The 18,602-nt window shown below is 25.5% G+C and overlaps 1 protein-coding gene across 1 annotated transcript in view; it reads left to right on the top strand.

Annotated features, from left to right (window-relative positions):
* The first annotated feature begins 14,132 nt into the window (after positions 1-14,132).
* LOC129973244 (glycerophosphocholine cholinephosphodiesterase ENPP6-like) overlaps positions 14,133-18,602 on the top strand; it is a 151,310-nt gene continuing 146,840 nt past the window's right edge. The window contains exon 1 of the mRNA XM_056087489.1: positions 14,133-14,430. Coding sequence (XP_055943464.1) covers positions 14,133-14,430 — 298 coding nt within the window. The remainder of the gene's footprint in view (positions 14,431-18,602) is intronic.

Below are 18,602 nucleotides of genomic sequence, written 5' to 3'. Positions count from 1 at the left end.
ATAAATTAAAGCGGATATTTGAAAAATACAATAGGAAACTAAAATTCTCTTAGAATTATCTTTCCTTCTATTTTTTATCTGACTTTTTTAAAGTTATAATGAATGCAGTTTCGCTTTATTTTTAAGCATACTGAAGTAAGATTAAATTTTTTCAATATATTATGGCATATAAAATCAGTTTTCAACATTTAATATGCCTGAATAAAATTTACAACATACAGTAACTGTGAACATTTATTGTACTATCAAACTGTAAATCAAACAAAAATGAAACAAAATCATAAATCGTGATCATGAATATTTAAGTGATCTTTTACAGCTATATAACTACTTTTGCTAGAAAAATCCTTTAAGTGCTTCTGAGGGTACTTTGAAATGTTATATAGGTGTTAAATGTTTTATATCAGTTACAGACGCTGAATGAGTTAAACATTTTATAAAGTACATTCAATTTAACAATCTTTGTTTCTTGGCACATATTGCATTTCAGACAAAAACTTTTATTAATAAAAAATTTTCCCTAAATTTTTTAATAATACAATATTTATATTTTATTATACGGCCGGTTATGTGTGACATTTTACACATTACCTAGGGCATTCTATAGAATTCCAAATGTCAAACCAGCAAAGATGAAATTTACCTTCAATGGAAGAAAAAGAGCCTGTTATTTAAAAAAAATAGATTATATTCGGATTAAGTCATCATGGTAATGTCAAGCTTATATAAGAGATTTCTGTTTTTGCTACCTGTTGTATGAGCTTAAATGAAATCAATGATGTATAGGCTAGCGCAAAGTGTCGTAAAAAATTCCTACCTCCTGAGGACTTTTTAGTAAATATGATAAAAATGATATTTTGTGCTGTCTTTGTTTCTAAACTAATAAAAAAATGCATTATCATGATTGTTTTTTCATACTTTGCTTAAATATTAAATTGTTATTCTATAGAATGCCGGCATTTCGTACATTGCCTTTAATATATTATATTTGATGTTAAGTTTATATTAGTTATATTATACTGGTTGATCGGAAAATTCTCTTAAATCTTTTAAATAAAAAACAACGTGCCGGATAGGCAGAGAAGTAACATAGTGAAGTGACTATTCCGAATTTTTGAGACATCTTGCAGCATTCCTGGAGGTGAAATAAGGAAGTTATAAAAAATGTTAATGAGATCGTCCAAAAGGTCCAGTTGGAAACTTGTACGCTGTATCATAATAAAAAAAATAGTAAGAAGCTATATGGAGTTATTTGTAAAATTGGCTGCGATATTCAAGATTAAAATAAAAGCTTTCCAGGTCGTGAAAAAGGGTTTGCCCTAAAATTGAAAAATATATCTTAAGATTCACCTCTCCCGAGTCCATTTTTCAGATTTTTATTATTTTTGTCTACTTTCTTTATTGCTTAAATTTCACTTCGTCCTTGCTAAACTTGGAAAAATAATATATGAGATATTCTAGATGAACTATTATATTCCAGATGATAATCTGTTAGATGTATTGTGTTGTTCATTGTAACTTTAAACAGTGGTCAAATAATGAAAACTCTGTCTGAGTAAACCTATGTTTCGTCGAATTTCTATATATCTTTTATGTTATTATATAATCTAGGTAAATTTTCATTAATTTCTAGACAAAAAAATATATAAACTGCATTAAAAGATATAATATAATTTATATATAACTATAGTATAAGAATTTCAGCTGGATGGTATAATAAATAAATATCTATGTTGAAAAAAATTTCTATTTATAATTATATAAAATAGGCTGTAATTTTCATTTCTTTGTGAGAAACAAATAAAAAAAGAATATAAATAATTGGATTAATATAATATTTAAATATTTGTACGCTTCCACTGAAATTAATTATGAAAGTCTTTAGGAGTTTAGAGTAATTAAATTAAATTTTTTCAGAAGTTTTTAAATTATTTGGAACGCTTTATTTTATCTCTAAATTAATAACTATTTAATATATCATCATTATTATAAATATTTTTTCCCTTGTCTGTTAATTTTATTTCCACAATTGTTAGTAACTCAACTTTTCCAAGATAAATATGTTTGTTTAACTGAACTCTTTTTTCACATTGATTTGTTATTCATTGCATTTTTAATTATTTTACTGGAAGTCAATATGTTTTTGCTTCAAACATTTATGCAACAGAATTATTTATATTTTTTATATCTTAAAAAAATAAAACGGAAACTAAGATGCTGAGCACAAAATAAATAGTAATTTAATTTCCTGAAGCAAATAACTATACAATGCAAAAGTAATTAACTTTCTTGGCAAATGTAAAGCATTTTATCATCTGCTAACTCAATTTCGAAGTGCTTCACGGTTAATCGCATTTCAGTTAAAAATAAATCTAATTTAGGGCTTATTATTTAAAATAATCGATAAAAGAAAATAAATAGAAAGTTTTATTTAGCATTAGGAATTGCAGAAATAAGAAAAGTATTTTTTTTAAATTTTAATTTTATCTTTACTTTACCGCAGCAAATCTCAATAATGAAAAACTTGAAAAGAACTTTTAAGTTATATGTTACTTTTTCATTAGAACTTTCTACTGCAGAATGTTTAATATCTTTGAAACTTGTAAATAAAATGTCCGTTCTAATCAAAGCCAATCTAAATCATCGGAGATAGGCAAATATTTCGAAATTTAAGAATACTTTAAATATTGTATAAAGAACTTTGTTTTAGTCAGAAATGTTACAAAGAAATTACGATAGCAAAATGATTATTCAGAGCACTAATTTTTTTATTCATTTTTATCTTTATCTTTACTTATAATACAGATGAATATGTTTGTGTTGTGTGTATTTTGGCTTTCTACTGCTCGATCCTTTGACGTAGAGATACTAAACTTGGTACATATATACTTTGAAGAATGAGAATGTGCATCTTCGAGTGAGTTTTTTTAAAGAAAATTTTATTTGAATTTAAAATTAATCGACTATTGCAAATTTCAAGTTATCATGTGAGAACATTATTATTTTTAAGTTATTATTTGTCTTAATTAATTTAAGTCATTAACCAGTTTAAACCGGTTTGAAACAATCACGAGACTTCTCTATCGATCTCTATCCATCCTTCCCTCTCTCTCTCTCTGTATATAATGATCATTTTTTAAACTTCCATTTTCATTTTTTAGCTGGCAAACAAAGTTTTGAAGTTCGACCAATTTTCAGATAAAGAAAGAAAAAAAAAAAAAACATCGTTTTTCTAAACATTAACGCATGCATAGTCTTTATAGTCTCCTGATTGTTTCAAACCAGTTTAAACTGATTAATGACTTAAATTAATTAAGACAATTCATAGGAATTCAGAGAATGTATAATTTGGAAATCAAGTTGTAACTTTAGTAGGCGATAAATCGTTAAATGTGACAACTTTCTGCATTATTTTCTAATAACCGTATTTTAATTAGTTGAAATTATCCCTGGACCAACAATCTTTATCGATTTAACAAACAATATTTTAACTTGTTTTGTTTATTTTTTAAAAAACGTTGCACGAGTTAGGCAATAACACTGTGATTTCAAAGGGAAATACTACAACAGTAGACGATAGATAATTCAAAAACTATACAGCGAAAGCCGACTCCAAAATAAAACTATATTAGCAGAGATAGATAATGGAAAAATTAATTCTCACTGCAAATTAAACTTAGAATTTTTTAATTTTTAACACATGTATGTATGAAATAAAATAAAGCAATATTTTATTTAATAGCCATATTTTCTAGAAAGATAAATGCAAGAAAAATGCTTCTGTGACTTTTAAATATCACATTATAATTTAATAATTCAGTTTTATTTAAGGCAAAAATGGTTTAATATATTGAAAATATCCATGTTAATCAGAACTCAACAGCTTATTTCTCGACCTCTATTAATAAAATATATACCGTATAAGAAAAATGATTTAAATAAAGAAAATATTTATATTTTATATAATTTGAATCAATGAATGACCTGATGAATTACAGAATTCCATTTTTTAATACAAACTCTTGGTCCTTTGAATCATATTTAATAAAATATTCTTGAGACTAATAAAAAATGTTTCATGCTTTTACAGCAAAAACTGATTTGAGATATGAAGTTCTGAATATCAATATTTTAAAAATCCTCTATTTAAAAAAACTATATTGAAAAAGTTACGACAATAAGCTCCCGAAGTCGAATCAATCAACAATTTCATTACAGGAATAAAATAATTAAATTGTTGATTGCCCTAAAATAATGATATTCCTTCTAACTCGACAAGATTCCGCAGAAGATTGAAACGTCTTTTTTTTAATGTAAAAGCTATGGTGACAAAAATATTTTTCTGAAGATGGTTCATTAGACCGATAGATTTATAAAATTTAAAGTTCATGATGTTTTCAGAAGTATATTTATTAACTGAAACAAAAGAAATTGATATTATTTTGGTTTATTTAAATTCCTTCGGAAGTAAACTTGAAAATTGAATAGTAAGATGCTTCAGAGAAATCCATCACTCATCATACAGAAATCGCATACATTTAAGAAATTGCAAATATAATATTAAAAAAAAATATTCTATAGTGCAGATAATTTATATTCCAATGCTTAATGATTTCATTTTCGATACTCACATTTTTTAAAAACATGTTTGATTTCAACAAAAAATGTTTTAGTTGGAGTTTGATCACTTCTGCTTCGAATTCCTGCATAGATGATAAAAATATAAGGAAATTCAGAGTACAATGAGCAGAAAGGAGTAAGGCTTCTAATTTAGTACCTGTTAAATAACTACTAAAATTTGAAGCTTTAAAATATTTTTCTGAAGAAGCCGTAAATAGCAAGTTACATAAAATTTTAATTTGAAACTTTTATCGATCATTATTACCAGCGAACCAGTTCGTCGCCAAAGATGGCTAGTCTTTAATAAAATATTAATTCTTTTTTAAGTTTAAGCAAAAAATTTCTGTTGCTGAAACTTACGGAGTTATGAATTTTGAGATATCAACGTTTTAGACAACTTTAGAACATTTCCACGGTTGCCTCAAGATCCAATCAACGTAACTCTGTTCCCTCGAGACCAAATGTTGAGTGGTCTAAAAAGTGAAATTCAAACCTTCACAAGTATAAATTCAAATCAGCGATAAGTAAAGTTTTCTTTTTATTAAGGTCAGTAATAAATAATTTATTAAATTTAACTAATAATAAAACCTAAGACCCATATAAAAATTTAAATTTTGAATTTTTTTAGCAATACATATATTGTCGGCAACTGGGAACCCAGGATATATATCTAAGTAAAGGTTGTCACAGATATTTAAACACATAGTTTTGATATTTATATTTTAAGATTGTATATGTTTTTTGTATCCTTGTAAGTATGTCTTTGTAAAAGCATAGAATGGCATAAAGTAATTTAATCCTAAAAATAAATTTTCGTGAAAAGCTGCAAAGAATATACTTTTTATTTGTCATCTTGATGCACTAACCTAATTATTCTAATGCATTCTATCTATAATGCATGTCATATATTTGATTCATACTATCTGTAAGCTGAAGAGAAGATAAATGTTTCTCTTTTATATTGTATCTTTCATTATTGAGCTTTCTTAGAAATGCCGTTAAAGTCTTAAAAATACTTGCAATTATTAAATGTATCAACTTAATTATTTTAATAATGTTTTAACTTAAAAAAAACTCATCTGCTGTCAAAAAAGCATACGTAATAAAAAAAATACTGGTAAAAGCAGGTCAACCTTTTAAAAACGCATCTGCTTTCAAAGAAGCATACGTAATAATAATGCAATACTGGTAAAAGCAGGTACAAAATATATGCGATTACAAAATGACGATGAAAATTGCCATTTATGCTTTATTCACTGCCTACGCAATTTCGAGCTTCAATATCCATTGCCTACGCGATTTCGAGCTTCAAAACCCCCTAACCAAAACAATGTCATGTTCTCACATGACATTGTTTTGAAACATGGAGAGCATGGAATTTAAAGTTAAGAATAAATGAAACTCAGCTGAGAAGGGAATAAATTAAAAGAAACATTTATTTATTTGCTTTTGGTTATATGATCCATTCAACAGATTTTGGTAAATAATTAAACAAAATGTTTTAGATGTTTTACAATTCCCTGCTGCAAATCTGTATGCTAAAATGAAATTGCCAAACAATTTTTCATGCTGTCAAATATTTTACCCATTTAACCTTAATCATATCTGTTGTAATTTTTCTACTTTTCATTTTGCATTTCCTGCTTTTCCAATCATATCTACAATTCATTGCATTGATAATCAAATATTAAGAATAACATTTTTGTATTAATTAGCGAACATATATTCTATATTTGTTTCCATTCATTTAACTTCTTTTTTCTTTAATAAAAAACACATATTTTTAATTTAGCACTACACATATTTGTATTAAAAGATGATTGCAAAAATTCTCATTAGGAAGAGAAATAAAATTTTATGCTCAGGGAAAAAAATATATATAAAAGAATGGCGAAATTGCCCAAATTTAGGGACTAATATTTGTAATCTTCAGAACTAATAATCACAAAAATCGAAACTGACAGTGCGAGGGAAACCTTACTCAAAGATATGGAAGATTGCGGGGAATCGTGGATTTACTTAGTCCGTGAGCAGAAAATATTATCTAGTTGTGCCAATAATCTTTCCTATTTCGTATCAATTATTGCTTCTCCGGTGACACTAGTCTTTATAAAAAATTATCACAGCAGTTCCTGTTTCGCTTTATGGGAAAAATCTGCAGTATATTTACAAGAAAAATCTAGAATTAATTCTAAAACCTATTTCAGAAGGTTTTAATTTAATAATTATATAAAATATGAAAAATTAAATCTAACTCGCCCTCTACAAGATCTAAAAAAAATGTGGACTAATTTATTCTCTACGTATAAAAAAAAACAATTAAAATTAAAAGGAAAACTTCGAAAGTTTTTCTTACATTTGCTCTTGCATTTTGAGAATCGAAAAAATATTATTTTAGTCTTGAATATATTTGAAAATAATAATTAATTCCACAATGCAATCACTTTTCTACATTCATGTCTCTTTAAATTTGTATTTATTCTTTCTTAATTCCATGAATATTTTTTTATAATTTCTGAAGTTGCACTTAGCATACTTTAATAAGCAATATATGAAAGACTTAACCAAAGTGGCACAAAATATGAACTATTTACTAATTAATTAATCCCTTTAACATAAAATTCGAACAGTAATTGGATGGGAAATTGATTGATGTTTTGAAATTTTCACATTCCTTCATGCAGTTAACTTTATAGTCACAAAAGTTGATCTAATGGTAATTCTTCATAGATATTGTTACTGAAAAGATGAAGAGTGGATACATAGAGACAAGCGGGGTTTTGAGAAAAGTCTCTATAAACAGATATTCTTAATAATTATAGACTTTCTAATATTTAATGATGACTATTTAAAAATATACTTTGTTTACTTTATTGTGAAAATTTAAAGTTAAATTTAATTTCAAGTGTTTATCGCTGACTATTAATACTAAACTTTAAAGCCATCTTTTCAGAAGCAAAAGCATTCTATTTACAAATAAAACAGAATTATTTTGTCTGTTCTTGTCTATTCAGCAATGCAAGACAAGAATAGACATATAGACAAGAATAGATTTATCGTATACTCACCCTAATGGATTCATATAAAAATCATTCGCTAATTTGTCTATTCAGCAATGCAAGACAAGAATAGACATATAGACAAGAATAGATTTATCGTATACTCACCCTAATGGATTCATATAAAAATCATTCGCTAATTTGTCTTAGTCAACCCAATGATTCTCAAGGGGACATTTCCTTTGTTGACATTTAAAGAAAGAAAGCCATTTACTAAGGCATACATGTATTGAAACGTTTATTTCATTTCAACATTTATTTTGTTTTAATATGTCAAAATTACTACCAGTTTATTATATAACATTAATCAAATTTCAAAAAAACTTTGATACTTAAAATCTGCTTTGTTTTTCTCATGTAACAGAGCCATGTATTTTGATCTCTGTAATTTTTTCATGACTGTTTAATATCCTTTGTTATGCGGTTTTCCACATATTTTTCTGTCTATTTTTTCAACAGGGTAAATCAACGCTGAATTAAAAATAATAATACAGGAATTTAAAAATCTCTGTATGGAGAATAATAAGAAATCCTTCAATAAAATGCTTTGTATAGTTAGTTTTGTTAAGATAGGAACAGAGAGAATATACAGAGAATAAATTACTAAATAAGTTAACTCTGACACACAAAATATACTTTTTTGTGGAAAAAATCATATGAAGTTTAAATGAATTAGAAATACAATTTAGTAGTATATAAAACTTTGATTGAAATAGAACATTTGAATTAGTGAAGAAGCGGATTTTTGAAGCAGAGGAAGATATTTTTGAATGCGTGCTTCAAATGACATCAACAAAATTAAAGTAAATCTTATTCGATAAAAAGCATAATGTCTTAAAGGCAGAACGTGCAAAAACTCAAAACGTGAAGATTTTCGTCGAACTACTATAAGATAGAAAAATCGCTCTTATAAATGCCATTTCATGACCCTAGCAATTACAACTGCATTTTTAGTTATAAAGGAATTTTACCCTTTTTAGATATGCAGCTAGTTTAATTGAAATATTTTTAGGCAGATAATTTCTAGAGTTTCGGTAATTCTGACATTTATCATTTGTTAAAAAATAACATTTCAGTTTAAAAACTAGAAAAAATTAATAGCAAATTTTGGACGATTACATAATTTAAGTAAATTTGGTCCCGAAGACATTTTTTATAATTTTGACAAAATCTTCTTTATTTTGCTATAGTTAAATGAAAACTGTTCAGAAATTTATATTTTTAAAATAATTTTCCTATTCAGAAATTTAAAATTTTTTAAATTTTCCTAAAAAATATGAGTTTTTAAAAATGCTACTTCTTATTAAGTTTTCACTAAATTTTTTTAAGAATCTTCTCAATGGGCTTATTGGAATTAGGCATGTAATTTTGAATATATAAATTAGTTTCGAAGAAGAAAAAAATGTCTATTCAAAAAATTTAAGATGCTTTTGAAAAATATCCGATTTTTCCACTTTCGGTACTTTTAAAACTTTTTCTAATTAGTAGTTTTAAAAATAGGTAACTAATTCTATTAGGTTAATTTAAAAAAAAAATTTAAAAGAAAAATATTTTAAAAAAATCATTTATAACAAGCGAGTTCTCAGAAAGACAAATTGAATATAACTAGGTTTAAACGGATCTCTATAAACTTTTGATCAGTACTTTCTACATGAAGCAAAATTGTATTGTAAAAAGCACTTGTAAATTAAAATATTTTAATAAAGGTACTCGTTAATTTGGTTTTATTAATGAATTTGATAGCCAAATATGAAAAGAAAATTTTTTAAAGATTTTATTTCGGAAATCTGATTTCCACGCTGCACACCTCTTTACTTTCACAATAAAATAATATGCCTTTCTGTTAATTTGTGACATTTCTAAATCTATCAGAATTAAAATAAGCAATAATTTATGTTGCAACTTTGAAAAAAAAATGATTTTTTTTCGAAACCAATTTAAATTTGATGGGAAGATATTAACACAAATAGACTGGTAAAATTATCAAAATTACAAATATTGAATGAATAATAAAGTTTTAAGAAAGTTGATTTACTTTACTTCAAAGCAAAAAAAAAAAATCATTTGTTTATCAGTAAAAACATAAAAGACAAGTGAGTGGGAGAGAGAGAACTCTTGGTATCGTGTATGTCAAATTGAATTCAAATCTAACGAATTATTTGTCAGATCCTTATAAAATGTTTAGAGTTTAAGACACAAGTTCAGAGACAATATTAAAAAAATAATAAAATTTGGCTTTTTTATCGATTTTAAGGTATCAAGGCCTCTTAGGATTAAGACTAAAAGGAGAAGATTGGATATTTTCAAAAAAAATGTTACTTAGAATTATTCAAAATTTTTAGAAAGATACGTGAGATATTTTGAATTATTTAAAATAAATAATTATAATTAATTCATCGTCGTCAGTCGATTGATAAATTAATAACACATGATTAAGAATTGAATATGTACAAACATTATATTTCACTAATTTTAATTTTATTTTATAAATATTAAAGAATGAATCAACTTATTTATGATATTTTACATAATTAAAATGATTTAAGAATAGACACCTTTATTAAGTAGAATACAATTTTTGTGCAAACAATTTTTCCTGTTTATTATATATGACAGTTTTCTGTGTTATGAATTCATATGGTTCTCGTAATGATACAAGATATCCAAAACTATAAAACCTGACGGACACCACACAAGTTCTTTGTTTTATGGCCTTTACAAAATAAAGATTTTAATTAAATCCTTCAAGCTATTTTAGATTCATATGCTTCGGCAAGAAAGACTAGCTGATGTGATGCGTGTTTAACATTTTATTATTATTATTATTATTGCATTCTGTTATTTTATTCATTTAGTTGCATTTCTTAATCCCAAGTTGAAAAAAATGATATTTATTTAATAAAATTGTTTCGTTGTTCCCTTTAGAGGATAAACTAAAATTTTATTTTTAATCTATAAATTTATTCAATACATACATTAAATTCTTATATAATATTACTCTGAATTTTCCAGTCAATTTGTGTGTAATTTTTTTCTTATTAATCTAAAAATAATAGTTAGTGTATAAAGTTAAGCAGAGTTTTGCTAGTTTAAAAAAAGATAGTATTTTCAAAAAAATTCAGAATTTCAAGAAAGTTTTGGCAACAACATTACCCTCTTTATTAACGTTAAACAATATTTTATTTCAATATGCAAGTATATATATAAAATATAAAGTATTTAGAACAACTTTCACTACAATATTTCTTAAAATGTCACAATTTTTTGAACGTAATTATCAAGACTGGGCTTAAACTTCTAATATTAATTTATTAGATAGTTATAATAAACTAGTAAAAAATATTACCTTTTAAATTTATTTAATGATGATATAGGAAAGTAAACGACTCTGCAAAAATAAATATTAGACAAAAAAATAATAATAATAAAACGTCGCACAAGCTGATAAAAAAAATTAAAAATTATGAAAATTGTATTGAAAAACAACTGCTTAGTATATTTTTTTTAATATAGAAGCTTTTTAATTGTTTAATAGTTAATCTAATTATTTTCATGCATATTTTGATGAAAACGAATAACAGGATATATTGATATTAGATAAATAATTAATTTTTAATCTTATATAATTATTTCACATAATGAATATTTATAATTAAATGATTTTTAATAATACTTTATAAAATATTATATATATATATATATATATATATATATATATATATATATATATATATATATATATATATATATATATATATATATATATTAAATAAAACTACTGTCTAATTTTTCAGATTATTCTATTTGTTTCTATTAAACAATCCATTCAGAGTAAAATAAGCAATGCTTTGGAATTGTTTCTTCAAATTCACAGACAAGTATTTACAATAAACCAGTTACAGCAATTAAATTAATTTGCACACAAAGGTGTTTAATTCAAATTTTTAAAAAAGCAATATATAGACTTTTGATATACTCCTGATAATCATCCAATATTTTTTCTAATAGATTAAGATTTCAATTCGAACTATTAAATTTTTTAAGACCTGAATAACCCAAATTAAACACCATTTTTTCTACGCAATAATAAAAATTTATACAAGCAGGAGTCAAAAGGAGAAATAAAAAACTATAATTCATTACATTTAAGTAGCCTTGGGGCCATATTAATAATCCTCTTTAATTGCACTTAACGTCCCCACCCAATTAATAACCTTAATTACAATTAATTAATAAACGTTTCATTTAATAAACTATTTAAACGGGATTTTTTTACCGTAATATTCAGTGGACAATTAAATATGATTGAATTGTTTTAACTATTTTAACTAAAATCCTTTCGAATTAAAAAGCTTATACAATTAAAATTCAATTTGAAAACATGCACAACGAAACTCCGAGTTAATAGTAAAACATAGTAAAAAATACAATGCATAGTTTGTAATAATAGTTGTGATATATCGTTAAATAATGCTTTATTAAATTTTTTTCGACGTTTTTTTATTCAATAATATTAATTCGATAATGATAAAAGTACTGCATCTTTGGACATATTTCTGTAAATAATATGGATGAGTATGCGCGACGTGTGTTGTGTTGGCACTCTACAGAAGAAACTGTTATGCCTAAAGCTACCAAACTTGGGACATATATATTTTGGAATGAGTTTTTAGAAATTATAATTAGAATTTTAATTAACGAAAAATTAAACGAATTGTTAGCATTTTTTCCATAATAACTCCTTAAAATATAGTTGCGCAGAGCTGATTTTTTTATACCATTTTAAAGTTTAAAAAAAATTAAAGATATCAACTTAATTGAAAGTGGAAATCTGAGCCTTTTCTAAAATTTTCTTAGCAGTTTTTTAAAAATAAGGACTGATTACTCCACATTACCTGCATCGCTAATCAATTAGAATGTTGTGTGAGTATCAAGTAAGTGTCATTTAGAATAGTAATTTAATTAACTTGATTATAGCTGTTTTGATTTTGCTTATGAATATATACCAAATCCACTCTTTGAGATAGCAATTCTCCCCTTCCCCCCGATTTAAGATCAATTTTATGAAATTCATTTAAAAAAATATTTTATAACAAACTTTACACTTTTGTTGAGAATTTACTCTCTTTCTACTTCTTACTCAACTACAATAACATCAGGCTATAATATTACTGTATGTTTCATTAGCTGTTCCTAAAGTGGATAATTGTTTACTATTACTACCTTAAATAGAGCATCATCAAAATAAATTTATTGAATACCAGCAAAATAATTGCTTTCTTTTAAAAATATTCTTAAGTTATATGGAATTACTTTAAATAAGAATAATTATATCTATTATTTTTTTTTATTTTTCAGCTGCAATTTCGCAATTTTTCAGCCGATAAATATGCGAAGAAGTTAAAAAGATTATATTACGCCAATGGCTGTAGTCTGGAAAATTTATCGATTACATCATGTCACTTCTCGTGTTCTTGTAATGTAATGAAGGATGGAAATTGATTTAATAATGGATACCATATTCATATCATTTCTCGGAATAAATAATTTAACATAATTGATTTTTAAAATTTGCTTTATTTTCTCTTAAATGTTTTAACAATAGTCATATCATGTTTCAGAATTTTTTTTTCATACGGCCGGAGTTTGAACCTTCAAAGTTTATTCATAAAATTATTTTCTTGTAGGTTTAAATCGGATGATCAATTTAACTGAGTAAAATTACTGAAGCGGTTAAAAGTTGTAAAGAGAAATCTACCTTTAATTTTGCAACGTATTTAACGGTTAACGGTTTCAAAAAATTTAACGTTTAAATGATGCTTGTAGAAATATGTTGTAAAATTAAAGATAAATTTTCGAAGATTCAGTCAATGGCCCTATGAAAAGTAAGCTCTATAACAGGATATGAATATATATAAAACAATTAAGAGAAAAATAAACATCATTTAACCGTTATATATGTGCATCATACACAATGTTATGTACATACACAACGTGCATCATACACAACAGTTATATATATTATCATATACAATGTGCATATCATCATGTAACTTTCACATAATTAAATTTATCATCGATACAAAAACTACATGCGATCCCTACACATCCCAATCATAACACAGCTTTTAGTTAAATCAATACATTATTTTCCCAAAGCAGAAGGCATCATCTAATTAATTAGAAAAAGGGGAAAAAATGCCGTGAGAGGTGAAACAATTTTCTCCACGTGCTAATTTCTCTCCATTCAATACCAATCTCAATTTGTACTCCCCTCCCCCAGTCTTCACGGAGCAACCGTAAAGAGAGGATTCTACTTCTCTCCAACCCTCTGCTTGCGGCTGAAGTAGATACCAGCAGCAGACGACGATCTGACGGACACACCAACAGACACACGCGCTATCCTTTCCTCGCTCCCGGATAGTAAGGAAGGACTATCCGGCAATCAGGACAATGACTCCGATGCTTCAAAGTGCGGGAACTTTATTTTTGGAGTGCATTGGTTTGTTTTTGTGTTGTGTTGGACGGTCGTCCGGTTTCGGGTATTACAGTCACAGTGAAAGTAATCAAAGAGACGGGACGGACAGACTTCTCTTAATTCTAGTTGACGGTTGTCGATGGGATTATCCTGATCAGGACAGTGCCGGACTTCCGGGATTCAGGAAACTGGCAGAAAACGGTGTCCGAGCACCTTATGTAACTCCAATTTTTCCGGCAAATTCGTATCCGAATTGGTATACTATTATGACAGGTAGGATTCTGTTTTCGAAATTTTAATTGTAAAATATGAATGCTGATACCAAATAAATAAAGATAAAAATAAATTACTAATTATTTAAATAAGAGAAGAGACTATTTAAAAATGAGATTGAAGTAACACTTAAGTAAATAATAAGATTAATCTATTATAATTATACACTTTTTTTTCTCAACCAATTTATACATAATATATATTGTTTATAATAATTTTTTTCTATTTAGCATATGCTTCAGACAATTTTGAATTTATAAACCAAAATAAATATTAATTCAATAAATATTTTGAGTTGAATTTGAATATAATAGAATAAGTAATCATTAATTTCTTTCTGACTTTAGATTTATGCCTTGTTATATTGATTTTTAATTTCATTTTTTTTTCTCTTTTTAAAAGAAATAACAAACTTTTAATAGGAAAATATTGCAAAAGATATATACATATATATTAATTTTATGTTTATAAATAAAATATGGATAAATTATATGAAATTATATACTTTATTTATTTCTTAAATATGTGACAGTTTTCTAAGTTTTTTTTTTTTTTCACTTTTCTATTGAAAGTTTTTAGATATGTATTTGTTTGAAAATTGAATGTTTGAAATTATTGTCATAATAGTATGCAGATATAAATAATTGGATGAATAAATATTTAATTTCTAAATTGAGATTACGCTATAAAATCTTCATTTATTTTTGACTTTGAAATTAAAATTTTAAAGAAAATATTTCTTTTGCTAATATAACATGTAAGTTTTTTCTGTTTCACTTCTGATGATTTGAAGCAGTACTATATGCAAGAAGTGTGATTTTCTCAGGAATCTTTTAAGTAAAAGTAGGAAGATGAGACTCGCATTTCTCAAAGATGTCAATATTACAAAAATATTTTTGGTGGAGCAATTCGTTTGATATTTGCGACTCATTTTACTGTCGTAGGAACTTCTATTGAATATAATTATTATGGCAAAATGTTAATTGAAAATAAAATTCGAACAGAATTTTTTTGTCAACTGAGATGTATTTTCGTTCTTCGAATCGAAGTTAAAATAAGAGCAACAGGAACAATATAATATAGCATCTAAAGTAATTAATTATTTATATCTGCTTATAAGATGCGTTTAAAATAAATTTAATTAAAGTGTTTTGTAAAAAAATCTTCGATTGTGGCTTTAAAAATAAATTATTTTGTTTTATTTTTAATTATCTTAATATAAATGAAAACCTCGTGGTTATGTATGCATGCCATTATCGCTCTTTTTAAACAACTGGACCAAAATCAAATAATTTTTGAACACTTATTAAATGAGACATGTTAAAAAATGTTGCCAATTTTTAAAGTACAATAATTACTTTTAAATTACAATTAATTAATTATTGTTCTGTATAATTAATTATTTAATTAATTATACAGAACTATTAGAAATTAATTAATTAATTATTATTAGAAATTAACAAAAAAAAGTTTTTCTTATATTATGAACTGCTCTACTATTTTTTTGTTAAATTTCACTATTATTTTAGTATGGCTACTGACAAAACGTTTACTCGTTTACAGTAGTGATTTAATCATGTTTAAAACTCAGCTTAAGTCAATCGCTCAAAAAAAGACAATCTTTCTTATGCTTCAGTATTTGTGATCAAAATTTTCAATAATCTTTAAACAAATATTAATAGATTATAAAGAAAATAAGTAGTCAGTAGTATTTAAAAATCTCGGGTTTCCATAAATATACTAATTTCAATTAAGAACAGACAATATAAGATAATAAAATGATTTAGCATATCATAATATTTTATATAAAAGTAGTTTTTACTTTAAAAATATTATACACGAAATAATTTTATTCCTATACAGCACCAGATATATTAGATAGTTAATTTATAAAACAATATTTACTCATATAATAAAAAATGGTTCGTGTTTCTGCTTCTCTGCTATCGTCTTTATGCTCTTCAAGGCCATTTGACTCATTGAGACCAAAATAACCCTTAGTGATCGATTAGTATAAGAGGAAGCTAGCACAATAAAAAGATTTTAAAATAAGAATTCTTTTTTTTACACATTTAATATTACGTGGTAAAACTGGGTGTTTTTTTAAGTACTTTAGCAACTTTTCCCAATATTTTCTCATCAGAGAACTATAATCTTGTAGAATTCGAAAAATCCCTTTTCTAATAAGCGTAATTTCAAGTTCTTGTGTAACATGAATGATTTTTAATGATTTTTCGATATTTTCCGACACACCTTTCTTCTGTAAACATTTGCTAGATTTCATTTTCGATTATTATTCATTCCTTGCAAGCAAAATTTTATCTACAAAAAATAAATAAATTTATAAATAGATATCGGACGAAACGATATTGTTATGGTTCTGAGTCTTAAGTTATCAGTTTCTGCATTTATTCATTTGTCTGTTTTTAATACTTTTTGACAATTTTTTAATTGCCATTTATATATTTGGTTATTTACGTTTTTGGTCCGTTCTAAAAAGTTTAACTTTTAATTCAATCATAGAATATATGAAATAGTGTTTTTTTATCAGTTATACAAAATAAGCTTATTTATCATCATATATTTTGCGTTACTGATCTCCTGGTATCTTAACTTTTATGTTCTAAAATATTGCATTAAGTTTAAAAAAATGTCTAATTGCTGGTAGCCTTGAAGAGTAACGATATTCTTCAATAATACTTTTATGTCATTTTCATGCGCAAAAATAAATATGAAAACGCATATATTAAGCAATATTGCCATATCCGTATAAGGTAATTTTCTGTATATGAGAATTAATTCTTGAATCCGCAAAAAATCCCAATGTAATGTTTCTGTTTATTTTTTCTTTACTTGCGCAAAACAATTTAAGACGATTAATTGCTTATATGCTGATTATTGATTAATCATATTTTGAGTTATAGAAGTAACATGACTTACTTATTCTGGCAGCTGTGTCGTAACTATTTTGTTTTTGCTAAATAAATAGCCCTCAATGATCCAAGAAAATGACACATATGTAGCTAGTCAAACATCTATAAAAGTTATGTTATCTTCTTGCCTGTCATATTTCCTAGAAAAAAAAAGAATTTTATGTATATCATTTGAGATCATGCTACATTTAATGCTATAACAAAATTCAACATGAAAAAATCGTTTGAATTAATATTGATCGCTGAAAATAATTAATTTCGGTCATTCTTAACATTACTAATAAGTTTGAATTGTAGTTCAAATGAAGGACGTTTTAGTTGAATGAAACGTTACTAAAACAATAATTATTTTCTTTAATGCTCTAAATATACATAAAGTAATAATACCATTCAGCGGTTTTACTATTTAACAATGATTCCTTTAAGATGATTTTTTACAGAATTTTTTTTGAACGCATTTATAATCTATTTACGAAAGATAATTCATACATAAAGAAGTTTTGACTGTTTCATCATACATGTTTCCCCAATGTTACATTATTTCTCATTTGTCGGAGTTCAATCAACCAAATGCAGTGGAAAATTGTAAAAATGCAAATATCTAAAAAGCATTAGATCGTTTGAAGAAAGTAAAGAGTTATCAAATTTTCTCCAGAATTCAAATATTATGTGATATGAATATTCTACGGATCATAACGTTATAGCAAAGGGCTATTAAATCTAATAAAGGCATTAAGTTTAACGATAAAGATGATATTGAATATGTTATTTTCACAAGAAAAAATTGCAATAGTACATGATAATAATATAGTACAATATTACATGATAATAATACAATATGGATTACAATGTCAGAAAAAGTCACAGATGATGCGTCTTATTTTTTTGCAGAAATATAAAGTTTTTATAATTAAAGAGTTTTTATGATAAACCTGTATAAGGTAGGATTATAGAATTTTATACTATATCATTTATATATTAAAGTGAATAGGTAATTTTCAATCCTTGTTTACAATTCACATATTTCTAATGAACCAATGCTGTCTATAACGAAGTTTTTAATTGAAATTATGAGAAAGTATAGACTCAGCTGTAATATGACAGGTAAAGTTCAACAAGTAACCATCCTATGTAAAAAGTTCTTAAATAAAAGTGTTTTAAATGTTTTAGGGACTGTAAGTTTTTTTAAACTAAGGAATGCCAGTACTTTTATAGCGATTTTTGATTTCATTATAGACA

Source organism: Argiope bruennichi, chromosome 1 (assembly GCF_947563725.1).
Source record: "Argiope bruennichi chromosome 1, qqArgBrue1.1, whole genome shotgun sequence".
Taxonomy (NCBI): domain Eukaryota; kingdom Metazoa; phylum Arthropoda; class Arachnida; order Araneae; family Araneidae; genus Argiope; species Argiope bruennichi.
The sequence above is the reverse complement of the archived record's forward strand: the minus strand, read 5'-3'. Positions and strand labels throughout refer to the sequence as shown.